General features: G+C 51.4%; 1 protein-coding gene across 1 annotated transcript in view; it reads right to left on the bottom strand.

Annotated features, from left to right (window-relative positions):
* TECR (trans-2,3-enoyl-CoA reductase) overlaps positions 1-14,570 on the bottom strand; it is a 44,892-nt gene that overhangs the window by 10,776 nt on the left and 19,546 nt on the right. The window contains exons 2-3 of the mRNA XM_037887701.2: positions 9,117-9,167; positions 136-187 (exon numbers count right to left, since the gene is read on the bottom strand). Coding sequence (XP_037743629.1) covers positions 136-187; positions 9,117-9,167 — 103 coding nt within the window. The remainder of the gene's footprint in view (positions 1-135; positions 188-9,116; positions 9,168-14,570) is intronic.

The following is a 14,570-nucleotide window of genomic DNA, read 5'->3' as shown; positions in this document are numbered from 1 at the left end:
AGCTCAGGTGCAAAGGCCCAATGTTGCAGGGCACTCAGCGCTCGGTGGGGACAGTCTCATGGGGGCAGTAAGCGGGGGGGAGTCTGATGAAGTGGGGGTGCAGGGCCGACACAAGCGAGCTCACTCCATACGTACGGGACTTGGTGAAGAGGTTCTTGATCTCGGCGATCGTGGCATTGGGCTCCACCTGCAGAGAAGCAGACAGAAGTGACCACAGACCTAGGGGCACAGAGTGAGGGTCTGATCCGCTGCCACGGACATCAGCAGGAGCTTGGCTACAGACTTCCCAGCCCCATAACCCTACACCCGGGGTCTGGGAAGAGACTCAGTGAACTCTGCCAAGGTTCTGCTCGACCCTCAGGGCTCTGATCAAAGAGACAGCGCAGCACTGGAGTCCCTGTGTTTGCCTCTGGAGCTTGCCAATACAACGGGCTGTTTCATAGTTTTCTCTCTTTGCTGCCAGTGCCACAAATGCCCAGCAAGCTTCGAAGGTCGAGCCAGGCTCTCCATGGGCCTCGCGCTGCCCCAGGAATAGAGATTCCGCGGTCGGAATGCGGTTCACAGTTTGGACCATGGTGCACAAGCCGGAAGGAGCTTGACCTGGCCGCCAGACCAAAGCAAGCAATAAAACCTTAGAGGGATTCCAGTGGCAGCAGCCAGGCAAACTGCTCCCCAGGGAGGTGGCTGGGAGGTGCCCTGATGCTTTGGGCTTCTGTAAATAGAAAACAGATACACAAGCTCTCCTCCAGCTGCAGCGTGGTACAGGCAGCACGAGCTAGTGAACAGGGTAGGAACACAGGCCACCTGGGTTCTACTCCCACCTCTGCTACTGACGTGCCATGTGACCTTGGGCAGTCACTTACCCTCTCTGTGCTCGTTTCCTCCTCACCCAACCTATCTTGTTTACTTAGACTGGAAGCTCTTTGGGGCAGGGATTCTCTCTCCCTCTGTTTGTGCAGCACGCAGCACAATGGGGCCCTGATCTCAGCTGGGGCCCCGATCTCAGCTGGGGCCTGTTGTAATAACTGGGCCTACAAGTGTACCCTAACTGGGAGCTCCTCTCTAAAAGGCAGCGTAAGTTCATAAGATGTCACAATAACCTATAACAATGTATGCTGATGGGAAAAGGTGCAAAAGAGAGACACACTGAGTTATCCAAACAAAAAGGCCTCTCGAGGTAATGCAAGGACCGTTAAGATCATGCCTGGGAAACACAAAAAGAGGGGGACCAGAATTCAGTGAACGAATCAAGTCTAACCGGTGGACAAAATAACGAGGGGCTGAGCTATTCCACCCACCATTTCCCTTGGGGTCCTCAAAAAAAGATTTTGGGGAGAAAAAATTGGCTATTGAGTGAGCTGCCACCTGCACCATTTCCCGGGACTCTGAACCTTACTAGACCACGCCAGAGAGAAGGAGCCAGACGACATCGCCAACTCCACCAGCTCTGGCTGAATCCTAAATACCACTTGGGATGCGACCCTTTGTCCCCCCTCCCCACCTTATTTCTTCTCTTTCCTCTCTCACTTCTTTTGCCTTCTATCTAATAAGAGTCTGGCTTAGCTGGCCACAGCTGCTTATTTTGCAACACAACTATGAGTCTGTGACCAGAGAGAGGCAACTAAACACAATGCCCATCACCCATAACTGCCCAATGCTGGTACAAGTTTGCCAGGTCTTAGAGTGGCTAATCAGACCATCTGCTGGGCCCGTGTTTCTCCAGCAGTGACACGGCAAGTGAGAGCCAACCCCAGAGACCGAAGCTGCATTTGCTATCTTTGCTGTTCTTTTCTCTCCCCTTTTGTGTGTTTGTCTTGTTTTGGTGTCAAGGAAATGAGATCAGGCTTTACCAACAGCTCCAGCTCATTCTTAACTCACTTCTTCTCTTTTCCCCCCAAAGGGCAGTTATCACCATTTTGATACCATCTAGTCTGACAAGAGGGTTTTTCCTTCTAAAAACTCTATCCCACTAAAGGGGAAGGGAACAAGGGACGCTGTTGAAATGAAAGCCTAGCTTACTACTTTACATTTTAAATGCTTTAACTGTTTTTCCCTCTTTTCTCTATCTTTAATACCACGTTAAAAGGATTGTTAATGGCATGTTTGCCATGGTACTATGCAGGCTGAAGTCTCTGCCAAACCCCATCCCTTGTTTAACATTGTTTAATGCTGGACAATGACAGATCATGTCAACACCTTTGACTCTTTGGGCCCCTTTATTCCATCTAAATTAATACAGCAGGCCTCTCGCTGCTACCATAACACATCTAATAGCAGTCAGCACCAACTCACAGGGCTCAGGAAGGAACTTCTTTCAAGGGCAAGTAATTCCACTGGGGTGTTTTCTGCTCCATTCTCTGAAGCAGCTGAGATACCGGACTAACTGGGCCATTGCTCTGATAGTCCTTGTACAAAGGTCGAAGCACAGCTGCTGTCAGGGTTTGCAAGACGCCGAGTTAGGAAAATGGTTTCAAAGGGAAGCGTTGTTCTCCCACGCTAGCTCTGGGCCTGATCCTGGCAGGCATGGAGTCCACGCCCCGCTCCCCAATGGGTCTGATGCGAGGCTGTGCTGAGTATTACTGTGTACACAGCATGTCAGCAGCTGGGTGAAGCTGGTCACAGGTCAGCACTCTGCTGCTCCTCGCGCTGGTTCCTCCCGTTTCTCTCACTGAGAGTGACAGCTTTCACACACAGCTCCTGGGAACCTTCTGTTCCCCTAGGACCCCTCCCACCTTCAGTCCCAGTGTCCTCCCTGGGCGGATCCCAAAATGCGGACTGTGCCTGGCTAAAGGGTGTTCTGTGAATCACCGCAGGACCAGACACTTACATTTAAGGAGGTTGTGGCCACTGCAAACCCAGCTAATCCAAGCAGGTGCTGGTGTAGGGTGTCTACAACAGCTGACAGCCACTCCCATAGTGGGGAGACCAGGCTCCCGCCTGAGAAAGCTCTCCAGCCAGCCAGCGTAAGTCAAAGGAACCCAAACAAACAGAAGCTGCTCAGAGCAGAACTGGACTTGTGCATTTCGTTGTGGGGCCAGGAGGAGTCTTTCTGGCCCTCCTCGCAGGACTGTGTGTTGTGAGTACTCCAGAGCGTGGGCCAGGGGTTTACATCCTGCGACAATGGCGAGAGCCCAGCCTGGCTGAAAGTTTAATGTGGGATTAGACTCAGCCGGGCTAATGAAATTTACAAATCAGCAAAGCGACTAAGCGTCAGAGATCCTCCTCATATGGACGAGGCCGCTTAGCACGTCTGCAGCGCACCCCGTCTGCAACCAGGGATTAGTCAATCCTCCTCGCAGCACCCTTGGGAGCTGGGCAGGGCAGTGCCAGGAGTCACTGTTCATAGAGTGGGATGGCGGCAGTGCCCTGTCCTTTGTACCTAGGCCACACGGCGTCCCTGAGATTGTCTTCTGTGTATGCAGACAAAGGGTGCACACAACAATCAGGACAAGTAAAATAAAGCCACATTCAGTGCAAGGCAGAATGTGTTGTGGGAGCTCATGGGTTCCTTAATGCCTTTTCAATCACATGGCACAGTGCAAAAAAAGAAAAGAAAAAAAGTAAATGGGGCACTGGCTAGGGGACCGAGCCTATCTCCATACCAATCCTGGGCAGAGTGCTCTGCTATAAGGCTATCCCCTGCCCTAGTTCTGTGGGCAGGACCACCATTGAGGTCAGTAGGAGATTGACACCCACAGCTGAAGGGCCTGAAAGGGCAGTTCTGCTTTGAAAAGGGACTCTGTAAGATGGCCCCATGCAGCCACACAGCCACCATCTCTCAGCGACTCCAGGTCCAACAGGCTCACAACACAAGATGGCTTTAGACCCCGCCTCCTGGGATCAGAGAATCAAGCTGGTTCTTTCCCTCTCATGCATCACTAGTATTCATTACGACTGCCCTCAGCAACACCCATGCCAACACATTAGCAGTTTGTCCAGGCGTGAATGATTGGAACAGTTCTGGTGATGATGCACAAGGCACAGACTTTGGCTGCCTTTCCCGCAGCTGTGTTGACTCTTCAGGGGTAAGAGGAGCAAGAAGCAGCCAGAAGTTATTTTCGGCAGGAACTCTGACTCTGTCCGATACACACACACAGGGAACAGAGCTGTGCAGTACAGAAAGGCCATTTTTACAGCCAATTTTCAGAGCAGAGCCTCCCTTTTAAATCACGCTAAGATTTACTCCTCAGTTCCTTTGAGGGCAAGGTTAGCTAGTGATTAGAGAGCAGTAGACTGGGAGGGCATCAGGACTCCTGGGTTCTTTCTCTAGCTCTACCACTGATTCATTGTGCCACTTCCTCTGTGTGCCTCGGTTCTTCCACAGTAACATGGAGATCAGCTCTTCGCAGGAGGGGGCTGATAATTATTGCTGGCAGGGACCTGCTTGGAGTTCTCTCTCTGGAGGTGGCTGATGGCTTCACTGGTCTGCTGCCTCCACAGCATCAGGATGTTCCTGCTGAATCACGATTGCTACTTCACAATGCCCTGTGGAAAGTCCAGGGCGGGCTGGAGAAAGTTTCAGATGCCGTCCTCCCCCATCTCAGTTTCCAGTGCCAGGCTGCTTCAAGTCTGTGCTGCTCACAGAGATGCTGGGAACCACGAGGTTCCTTTGCAAAAGATGGCAAGACACCCCCGCAAACTGTACAGCCAGGGTCACACCCAGGGCACCCTCATGCCAAGTGAAAACAGTAATACAGGGGAGACCCCCACCTTCCCCAGCAGCCTGACAGTTCGGAAGGTGGCAGTATCTGACGGGTTAAAGGGAAAGCACGAGGTCTGTGCCCTTTTTCGCTTCTCTAGGAGGGACAGAAATGCTCTGAAATGGAGACATTTTATTGGTTCGTCTTAAATAAATTTTCTGCCCTTTTTAAAAAAAATTAAATATGAGGTGAGGCAAGTCTGCTTTTGCGGCAGGTCCCAGCTAGCTGACCAGCAAGCGGCGTGAGACAGAACAAGAACCCACAGCTGGAAACTGTAGCCAGACAAACTCACAGCAGAAAGGAGGCACCATTTTACTTTAAACACTGGGGGGGGCATTGGAACAAACTCCCAGGGGGAGTGGTGGATGGTCCATCTCTTGATGGCTTCGGATCAGAACTGAAGGCCTTTCTGAAAGATGCTTTAGTCAAATACAAATTGATTGAGCTCAATATGAAGAGAACTGGACGACATGCCCTGGCCTGTGTTATACAAGGGGTCAGGCTAAATAATCTAATATTCTAATATCAATTAATCTTAAAAAACAGGGCTGCTGAATCTTTGAGGAAGAGATTTTTTTTCTCCCAAATGACTGTTGAAGAGGTATCCACAAAACCAAAGAGTTTTAAATAGTCTAGGATTTAATTCCCCTCTCCGTTAAGCAGATTTCACTTCCTTGGCACTTGGGTTGTCACAATGCCCACAGACCCCCCCGTAAGCCAGAGTCACCCAGGGTGGATGAGATCTGAATATTTAACCTATAATTCAACCGAATAGAGACACCCTTTCATTAAAAGCAGCAGAGAAAAGGGGCCCTGCCCATTTCCTTTGCAGGTCGCCTTTTAAGACTGCACTTTAGAGGACCCACAAAAAGCCACATTTGGGATCCCAATCACTGCGCCTCTGCAAGGTATGGTGGCCTGAATGGTACAGGAGATCATGGACTTTTGATCCCTGCTGCATTGCCACATATGTAGGCATGACAGAACGAGGTCTGAAACTCAGCGCTTCCTGGCTTTGGTGGGTGACCTGCAAAGGGAGCAGTGAAGTCCCAGGGGCCACCCGCCCAGCCCAGAGCTCAGTAGAGGGAAGAGATTCAGGCCTTACTGCTGATGCCCCTGGTAGCCTCTTGGGCACAAAGCACACGAAGAAGGTCTGATCACTCCCATTGCAGGATTATTTTAATCACATCTCTATATTTCGTTTTCCCATTTCCTCCTTGCCAGTCTGAATGGATTTACAACTCACACCGGGTTTATTCAGAGAGGGGCATCAGACCCGCTCAGACACAAAGTTAAACCACCAACGCCAGTTTGCCCACAGGATTGGGCCTGGAGAGAGTTGGCCTGGGGGCCCTATGGTGCCTTGTGCACAGTTGCTGACCTCAGTACTGCTGCACTTCAAAGCCTGCTGAGTTTATGGGGAATCTTTCCTGACATCAGGAGAGGCAGTGCTGTCCACTGGATAGAGCACTAGACTGGGGCTCATCTGTGCATTCTACTCCTGATTCTGACACTGGCCTGCTGAATGACCTTGGGTGGGTCACTTCCCTGCTCTGTGCCTCAGTTTCCCCATGTGTAAAATGGGGGTGATGCTCCTGACCTTCCTTTGTAAAGCGCTTTGAGATCTACGGATGAAAACTGCTAGATAAGAGCAAGGGGTTGTTATAACGCCCACTCCCCCATAGACACTTCACAGCAAATTGCTTTGGCAGGACAATGCTCGAGCTCATGAACTAATCTCTCCTTTGCTTGAGCACTGGAGATGCTGCAAAGCATGAGGGGAAGCTCGCTTCAAAGCAGCAACGCTAACGGAGTCACAGGCTCGTGGTGCTGGCGGTGTCTGGTGATCCCCAGATGGCAGCCAGCAACCAGGAGACACCCCATCAAGGTGACAGATTCAGTCAGCACGGGCAGCAGCATGGCTCTGGTTCTGACCAAGGCCCTTCCCTCCCTGAGGCAAGAGAAAACCTGTCTCCCAGCAGTGGCTGTCAGTGCGACCATGCAGGTGTCACAGGGGCAGCCCCTAGGGAACTCCAAACCTTCGCTGATGCTCTGGCAGTCAGTCAATTCAGCTAGGATTTGGGGGCATGGACAAGGCTGCTCCCTGCTTTGGGATTCAGCTTGGTAAGGGCAAGCACAAGTGATTGATGGGTGCCGGCAGAGAAGTGGGGCTTGAAATGGGAAGCAGCTAGGTGGGTGGCAGAAACAGAGAAGATCTGCAGTGGCAGGACAGAAAGATTGGTCTCCAGAGGGAAAAAGAACAGCTCAGAACAGGCTGCGGAGGGGGAAACAGAAGTGGGTCTCATAGGATCTGGGAGAGCTGGTCTCTGATGCTGGGCAGCTGGCACCAACTACTATGAAGGACACACAGGAATGGCAGTAAGGTTTGGGCAGCTCTGGCATGTTTAGTTAAACACTACAGCCTCTCTGCATCTGGTGATGGGGCAGAAGAGGTATTTACACCTCGGCTGCTGCAGATCATCTGGGCGTCCACAGGCTGGGAAGGGAACAGTAGCACAAGTGCAGTGGACGCAACCTTTGGGCCTCCTTCCTAGGGATGCTGAGTGAGGTGGCAGTTCTCAGGTAGAGGAGTTTCTCACGGACCCAGCCCCCTGTACTGACCACAAAGCCAGTCACCTCTTTCCGGTAGCTGGGCTGGAGAGGAGACTCCACGCGCCTGGCAGGTGGCCCAACAAAAGGCCACAGGATCATAGATTCATTCGTAGTGTCAAGATCAGAAGGTACCATTAGAGCCTCTCATCGGACCTGCCTATCACAGGCCACAGAACGGCAGTCAGTCACCCTGCACTGAGCCCAGTAACTTGTCTGGCTAAAGCATCATCCAAAAGGCAGCCTGTCTCAAAGGCACCAAGAGACAGAGAATCCACCCCTTCCCTGGGAGACTGGTCCCGTGGCTAACCCGTTAAACACGTGTGCCTGTCATCGTTACTGCTGTCCATGCTGCACCAGCATCCGGGGCTACAATTAGGAGCAAGGCCCCCATTGTGCTAGGTGCTGTACAAACCAAAAAGGAAGGCACTTCCTGGCTCCGAGGAACCGGTCTCCACTTTTGCACAGACCAAGGTACTTTATGAAGGCGAGTGAGTAGCATTATCCCCATTTTATGGGGGGATACTGAGGCACACAGTGGCGAAGGGACTAGCCCCAAATCACACAGCAAGTCTTCAGCAGAGCTGGGGTTAGAACCCCAGTCTCCCTCCCAGGTTCTAGCCATCAGATCCCGCTGGCTCCCCATCTCATTTGATAAAGTGGTTACAGGACAACACATTGCAGGTGGAATCAGCACAAACGGCCAGACTGCACGAGGCTAGGCTACATTCTCTGTAGCCACTGTAACTCCACCAAGCACCTCAGACTGTAGGCACCTGTTAAACTACAGAAACCGAGAGTTTGTGTTTTGTTTTCTTTCTAAGAAAACCCCCAACACACACTGCCAGCTCAGTGCAAATTAACCCACATGTGTGTAAACAGGTCAGGCCTGAAATGCATGCAAAGTCAGGCAGGCCAGGAGTGTATTTACTCTTCTTCAGAATGAGAATTCAGCCCCAGATGTGGCCAAGGTGCCAGAGCCACATGGCTGGGGCTCCCTCCGTCTGAGCCTGCACCCGGTGGGAGTATTTTGTTAAGGCTGACAAAAGATGCTGGATTTACAGCCCTGAAGGCCTGTGTGTACTCGCAGTCTGGGCAGCACGCACAGTGGCGCTTGTTCCTACACCAACATCCCCTACCCCTCTCTGCTGAGGCTGCCAGTGAGGGCCACTCCCACTGGCAGCTCTCTGGGATGCGGGTGCCTGTCTGCTAGGCACTGGGCCCAGACTCTGCAAACTCAACCAAGGTGCGTAACGACTGCCAGCCTGCAAAAGGCTCAAACCGGCTGTGTCCCTCACGGTCAGAGTCCTGAGTCCTCCGCTCCCACACAGCAACCGCCGTTTGAAAGGCTGTCCCTACCCGTGCTCGCTCACTCTGAACACACCGAAAACCCCAGGCCCCGCTCAGCAAGGCAGTGGGGCTCCCAGCCCTGAACAGAGGCAGCACGCACCTCTCAAGGCACGTAAGGGGATAAAGACAAGGGCCTTGGTGCACCAAAGGCTTTTCCTTCTGCTGGGACGAGGTGGCCAAGCCCCACTGCTCAGAAGCCCAAGGCTGAGACCTGGCTGCACAGTGTCATGCTCTGGCACCCATCACTCATGACCACATGCCTTGGGGCTGTAGCTGGGAGGCAGAGGAGGGTCCCTGAACCTGGGAGCTTCAGGATGGCTTTAAGGGAGGGGAGAGCATGCTTCACTCTGGAAGGGACAATCCCACCCGCACTGAGAAATGACTCAGGGTCTGGGAGGCATCTTTACAATAACCAGAGCAGCCACCCCCCTCCCAGCCCCCAGGGCACAGGCCTACCTTATCCAGGAAGCACAGCTTGTCCCTGGTCTTGGCATCCAGGATCTCCACCTCAAAGAAAAGAACAGCCTTTTTAGATTTCTTGGCCTTGGGGTGACGCTTGAGCCCGATGCCGTTCAGACCCATCAGGAGGGGCTGGCCCCCCTCCAGGGGCACCACGTTCGTGTCCATGCCTCTCCACAACTTTTCCAAGCAAACCCCAGGGAGCGAGTGGAGCCAGGGACTCAACCCTGCAGCTTTGCCCTGGCTGTCCCAGACAGTGGATTCCTGAGGGAGCTGCTTCTCCAAGGCTCAGTGAGATCTCCCCTTGCTCTGGGAGGATTCCAGGGGCCAGCCCATGAACGGGACCCAGCCCGGAGACCAGAGATCTGTTCTGCAGGCTGATTCGGAGGTGTAACCTGATAGCACAGGGAGGTGAATCACTACCGTATCCAGCTAAATATAAAACAGAGCCTAGCTTCTCACAAGCAAGCAGCTTCTACCAGGGGCTTTTTAAAGGCACTGCCAACACCCCAGGGGATAAACGCCGCCCAGCATTCGCCTGGATTTGTTAGTTACTTTCAGACTTTGCAGTTATTAAATGGGCCACTGCAGGCTACAACATACCCAGCCTGGTGAAAGTGTCTCTGTCCTGAAGTACCCACAAGCACCCAGGAGCCGATCAGGTGCTAACCTCACATCAGCAAGAGTTTGCATTCCTGTGAGATCTATTTGTCAGTATTCTAGCAATACATAGAGGGCTCAATCAGAAAGGAGGATCTATTGTGCTAAGTGCTATACAGATATGAACTAAAAAGTCATCTCCCCTATGGTGCTCGGTAATGGTTTTGTTTGTATCAACCCATTAGACAGATGGATTTCCCTGTGCTACTTAAAAGAATAGCATGCATAATTCATCTGTGGAACTCTCTGCTGCAGGATATAATTGAGACAAAGGGGCCAGCAGGTTTAAAATACAGGGCTAGGCATTTATAAGAGTTGCCTCTGAAATTGCAGTGGCTAGGCTAAAACCTCCCGCTTGAAGGCAAAAGCTGCTCATTGCATTCACAGACATCTCCATCCCCGTCACCAGGAAATGGCATTACAGTAGGTATAGTATAGACACATTATGCCTTCTGAAGCAGCTAGCACTGGCCAACTTTAGAGACGTGACCCAAGACTAGATGGACTCCAGGTCTGTTCCAGTCCAGCAATTCCTGAACTCCAAGGTGCACACATGACAAGCTTGGCCCTGGATTTGGAAAGATCTTCTGCTGGAAGGACCATTGGCTCATTCTTCTCACTGCATTTTAAATGCAGTATATTTTTTCACTTTCACTGCATTCTCCCGATTTCCCTATTCTCTCCCCACCTATTCTTAATGCACCCCCCCCCCCCTTCAACAAATCAGACCATTGGAAGCTTTGTACTGACAGATTAGAGCCTCAACTCCACCAGGGAAATATTACAGCAATGCCACTGTTGCAGAGATGGGCTCCCACTGGCATTTCATCACTCGGCATCTTAGATCTCCTCTGAGGAGGGTTAGAAGAGATTATGCTTATCACACCCAAACCAGCTGACAAACCATCTCCACTAGGGCTCTGGTGCTGCTAACACAGGTGATGCTGACCCTTGGCTTAAGCAGAAAGGATTTTCCTAAAGCTAAGCCTGGTTAGGGATTTTTCCCCAAAAGAAGAAGTATTTGTTTCTTACTCTTAAGAGTGCGGGATATGACATTGTGCATCAATTAGCCAGTCTGAGGCTTGCCTGCTAGGAGCATGGATGTCTACAATATTGCAACACACAGTCTGTGAGCAATAGAACAGGGACTGCACTGCGGAGAGCAAAAACTAAATGCCGTTACCATAGGAAACATGTCCCACTCTCTCCCCAGGCAATTAGGCAAACTTCTGAGAACTAGCTAAAAGTTAGAACTGGCTTGCACAGAAGAGTGAGAAGTCTGTGGGCAGTTTACACTTGAATTAACACTGCATTTTTAAAAGGAGCTGCAGAAGGCCTGGTTTTGAGTTCAGAGCATGCAGCATGGAAACTTGGGTCCAGGACGGGATGGACCTTTTAGACCTTGAGTGATGTGCAGCCATTAAGTTTCAATCATTCTGTTGGAGTAGCTGGAAACTTGCAGTCATAGGCACCGACTCCGTGGGTGCTCCAGGGCTGGAGCACCCACGGTGAAAAATTAGTGGGTGCTCTGCACCCACCGGCAGCCAAGCTCCCCTCCGCCTCCTCCCCTGAGCGCGCCGCATCCCCACTTCTCCGCCTACCTCCCAGCGCTTGCCCCCGGCAAAACAGCTTTTTCGCAGCATAACAAGCTCCGGGAGGGAGGGGGGAGGCGTGGGAACGCAGCTCACTCAGGGGAGGAGGTGGGAAAGAGGCGGGGCTGGGGTGGGGATTTGGGGAAGGGGCAGAGACTTTGGGGAAGGTGTTGGAATGGGTGCGGAGCAGGGGCGGAGTCGGGGCGGGGCCCAGACGTAGAGGGGAGTCGAGCACCCACCAGCACCAGCAAAAGTCGACACCTGTGTGTGCAGATCATCTCTCAGGGACTTAAGAAGGTGGCAGTGATCTCAAATGTGGAGAAGACACAGCACTAGTTATGTATTTTAAATAATGAAGATATAGCTCTTCCTCTCCCCCCTTGGAGACCCTGAAACCAACCTGGGGATCACGAAATTACAACACGGTGAAGTTTGTCCCTGAGAATTACAGGTCTAGTTTTCAGAGGTGCAGCCAATAGAAGCTGCAGGGGCTCATGCTCTGTGAAAAGAAGTCTGACCCTCGGTACTATGGCATATTCCTACCCACAGCAAACTCAGTGCACATGGTGGAAAGAGATGAATAGGGGAAACCTAAGCCGGTCTCCTTGGAACACAGCAAGGGGTTACTACAGGAGCTTCTACCTTTGGTAGCTGCAGGAAGGATTCCCAACAGCCTTGAACCAAAAAAGGCATCATCAGCCGTGAGTGCAGGAGGAAACCCAGAGCAGAGGTCATGTTATTGATTCTCCCCTGGATGAAGTCAGCCATCTAGGACTAGCCTCAGGAGACCTGGGTTCTACTCCTTGCTCTGTCACCAACCTGCTCCGTAACCATTGGGCAGTCGCTTCCAATCTCTGTGCCTCTGTTTTCCATCCCTCTGTCTGCCTGGTCTATACATTATCTGGGAAGAGGAGGTGTCTTATTATGGGCAGGTCTACACTTAAAGCGCTGCACCAGTGCAGCTGAGCCACTGTAGCGCTTCAGCGGAGATGCCACCATGCCACTAAGAGAGCTTCTCCTGTCATAGTTAATCAAGCTCCATGAGAAGCAGTAGCTAGGTCAACGGGAGAAGCCCTCCCATTAACATGGGTTAGGTCGGTATAACTACATTGCTCAGGGGTGTGGATTTTTGAGTGACATAGTTATTCTGATGTAAGTTCATAGTGTAGACCTAGCCTCAGTGTCTGTACATGGTTTAGCACAATGGGGCCCTGATCTCAGCTGGAGCCTCTAGGTGTTACTATAAACACAATTAAGAATAAGCCAATTTACTGGCTGTAAAGGTTTTAGGGCCTGATTTGCAGTCGTTCTGAATCTGCCTCAGCTCCCACTGACTTCAGCCAGACTTGCAGGTGCTCAGCGCCTCAGAAAAAAAACAGGCCTTAAATGCCCATGCAAAGATTACAGAATAAAAAAACTAGCAGTTTCTCTCCTCCTGCTGCTTCTACTCATTGCCATTCTGAACCATTAATTATTATTAAACAATTCAAAATTCACAGCCACGGGGGCATTCAGTTAGCCCTCTCCCAGCTGTCGGGGCGTTCTGGGTATCTGCAGAATTCAGAGGGCAGAGAGTGCCATTTCCTGCTGCACTCCCCAGGGACACTTGGGATTATTTTCACTTTGCATTGAAGCGGTGGAGAAGGTGACAAATTCCTGAGCTTTTGGATTCTTGAAAACTGCCCCCAGACAAGCTGGGAGAGAAAGGGTCAGGGACTGTGTCAGAGGCACCCAGAGGCTCCCCAACATGTGAACAACTCATTGTCTCCAACATAACACACACAAGTCTGTGCTTCAGGGGACCCTGATGCATGGACTGGAAAGGCTTTAAATTCAAGGGGAACACTACCAAAAAATCAGATCAAAACGGCACAGAGATGCACGTGAGCAAATGTGTTTGTCTGTAACTCATCCTTTCCTTCCCTTTCCCCCCCCAGCATTCACCCTCAGAGCCCCCTTCCTAGCCACATCCACAAACAGAAGGGGAGAAAGCCTCTCTCCTTCCTGATGGGTCTCCATGAAACCATCGCTCTGTAAGGATGCGGCCCATGGCCGCTTGCAGGGGGCAGGGACAGTGTGTTCTGCACTCTCAGCAGATCGGAAGGACTGAGTCCAAGCAGGTGTATTAATAGAAGCTGTGCTCTAGAGGCTAGGGCAGTTTATCATATGCCTCTAAACCCTGGAAACAACAAGAATCTCATGCAGGGGTAGCAGCAGGAGAGATACTGCTGAGCCAGTCAACATCTGAAAATACAAACAGCCGACTTGGGACATGAGGGACAGACTGGGGGACTTAGTACACCAGAAGGGGGTCGGGCAGAGCCACAGATCAAGAGAGCTTGGATCAGCAAGTGGTTGGAATCAGAGAAATCGATCTCAAGCCACCATGACCCTGCAGGCCGCCTATGGGATCCCCATGGGAAAGAAGAGGCTCTCCACTGTAGACGGAGCTGGAGACAGAAAGCATGCTCATTTCAAGAGCAAAGTGGAGGGACGGTGGAGCAGCCCACTGGTCACAGAAAGGTAAGGGACATCCCTGCTAAACAACTCCCTGCTACAGAAAAAAAGCTGCTAACTGTAACACAGTCAGGCTGGGCTCCGCTGCACAGACTGGGCTCACCAATCTGGGTACTGAGAAAGTTTACCCTGAGTCTGGACTAACTGCCTGAGGTTCCTTGCAAGAACCTCGAAACAGGTCTAACCTGTTCCCAACAGAAGCAACAGCATGTGGTAGACAGCCACAGGCATATGTGCAGGGTACATATCCCTGGCAATGAGATAGGTAAACAGTGATTCTCAAATTTTTTTTACTAGTGACCCCTTTCACATAGCAAGGCTCTGAGTGCGAATCCCCCATCAATTAAAAATGCCTTTTTAACACCATTATAAATGCTGGAGGCAAAGCAGGGTTGGGGTGGAGGCGGACAGCTCGTGACCCCCTGTGTAAGAACCTTCCGACCCCCCAAGGGATCCCGACCCCCAGTTTGAGAACCCCTGAGCTAAAAGGTTGCGAGCAGGATCAATTGGGCACATGTAGTTATTTCTCCTCTTGCACAACTTCTCCCTAGAGATTCCCAGTCACAGAACTTGCTTGGAGCGAATTAGAAAGCAGCATGCACCATCTGAAATCAAGCCATCTGCTTTGGCCTCTTAACACCAGAGGGACACAAGTAATTATGAACTTGCCAATAATCAGACA

Source organism: Chelonia mydas, chromosome 20, assembly GCF_015237465.2.
Source record: "Chelonia mydas isolate rCheMyd1 chromosome 20, rCheMyd1.pri.v2, whole genome shotgun sequence".
NCBI classification, from domain to species: domain Eukaryota; kingdom Metazoa; phylum Chordata; order Testudines; family Cheloniidae; genus Chelonia; species Chelonia mydas.
The sequence above is the reverse complement of the archived record's forward strand: the minus strand, read 5'-3'. Positions and strand labels throughout refer to the sequence as shown.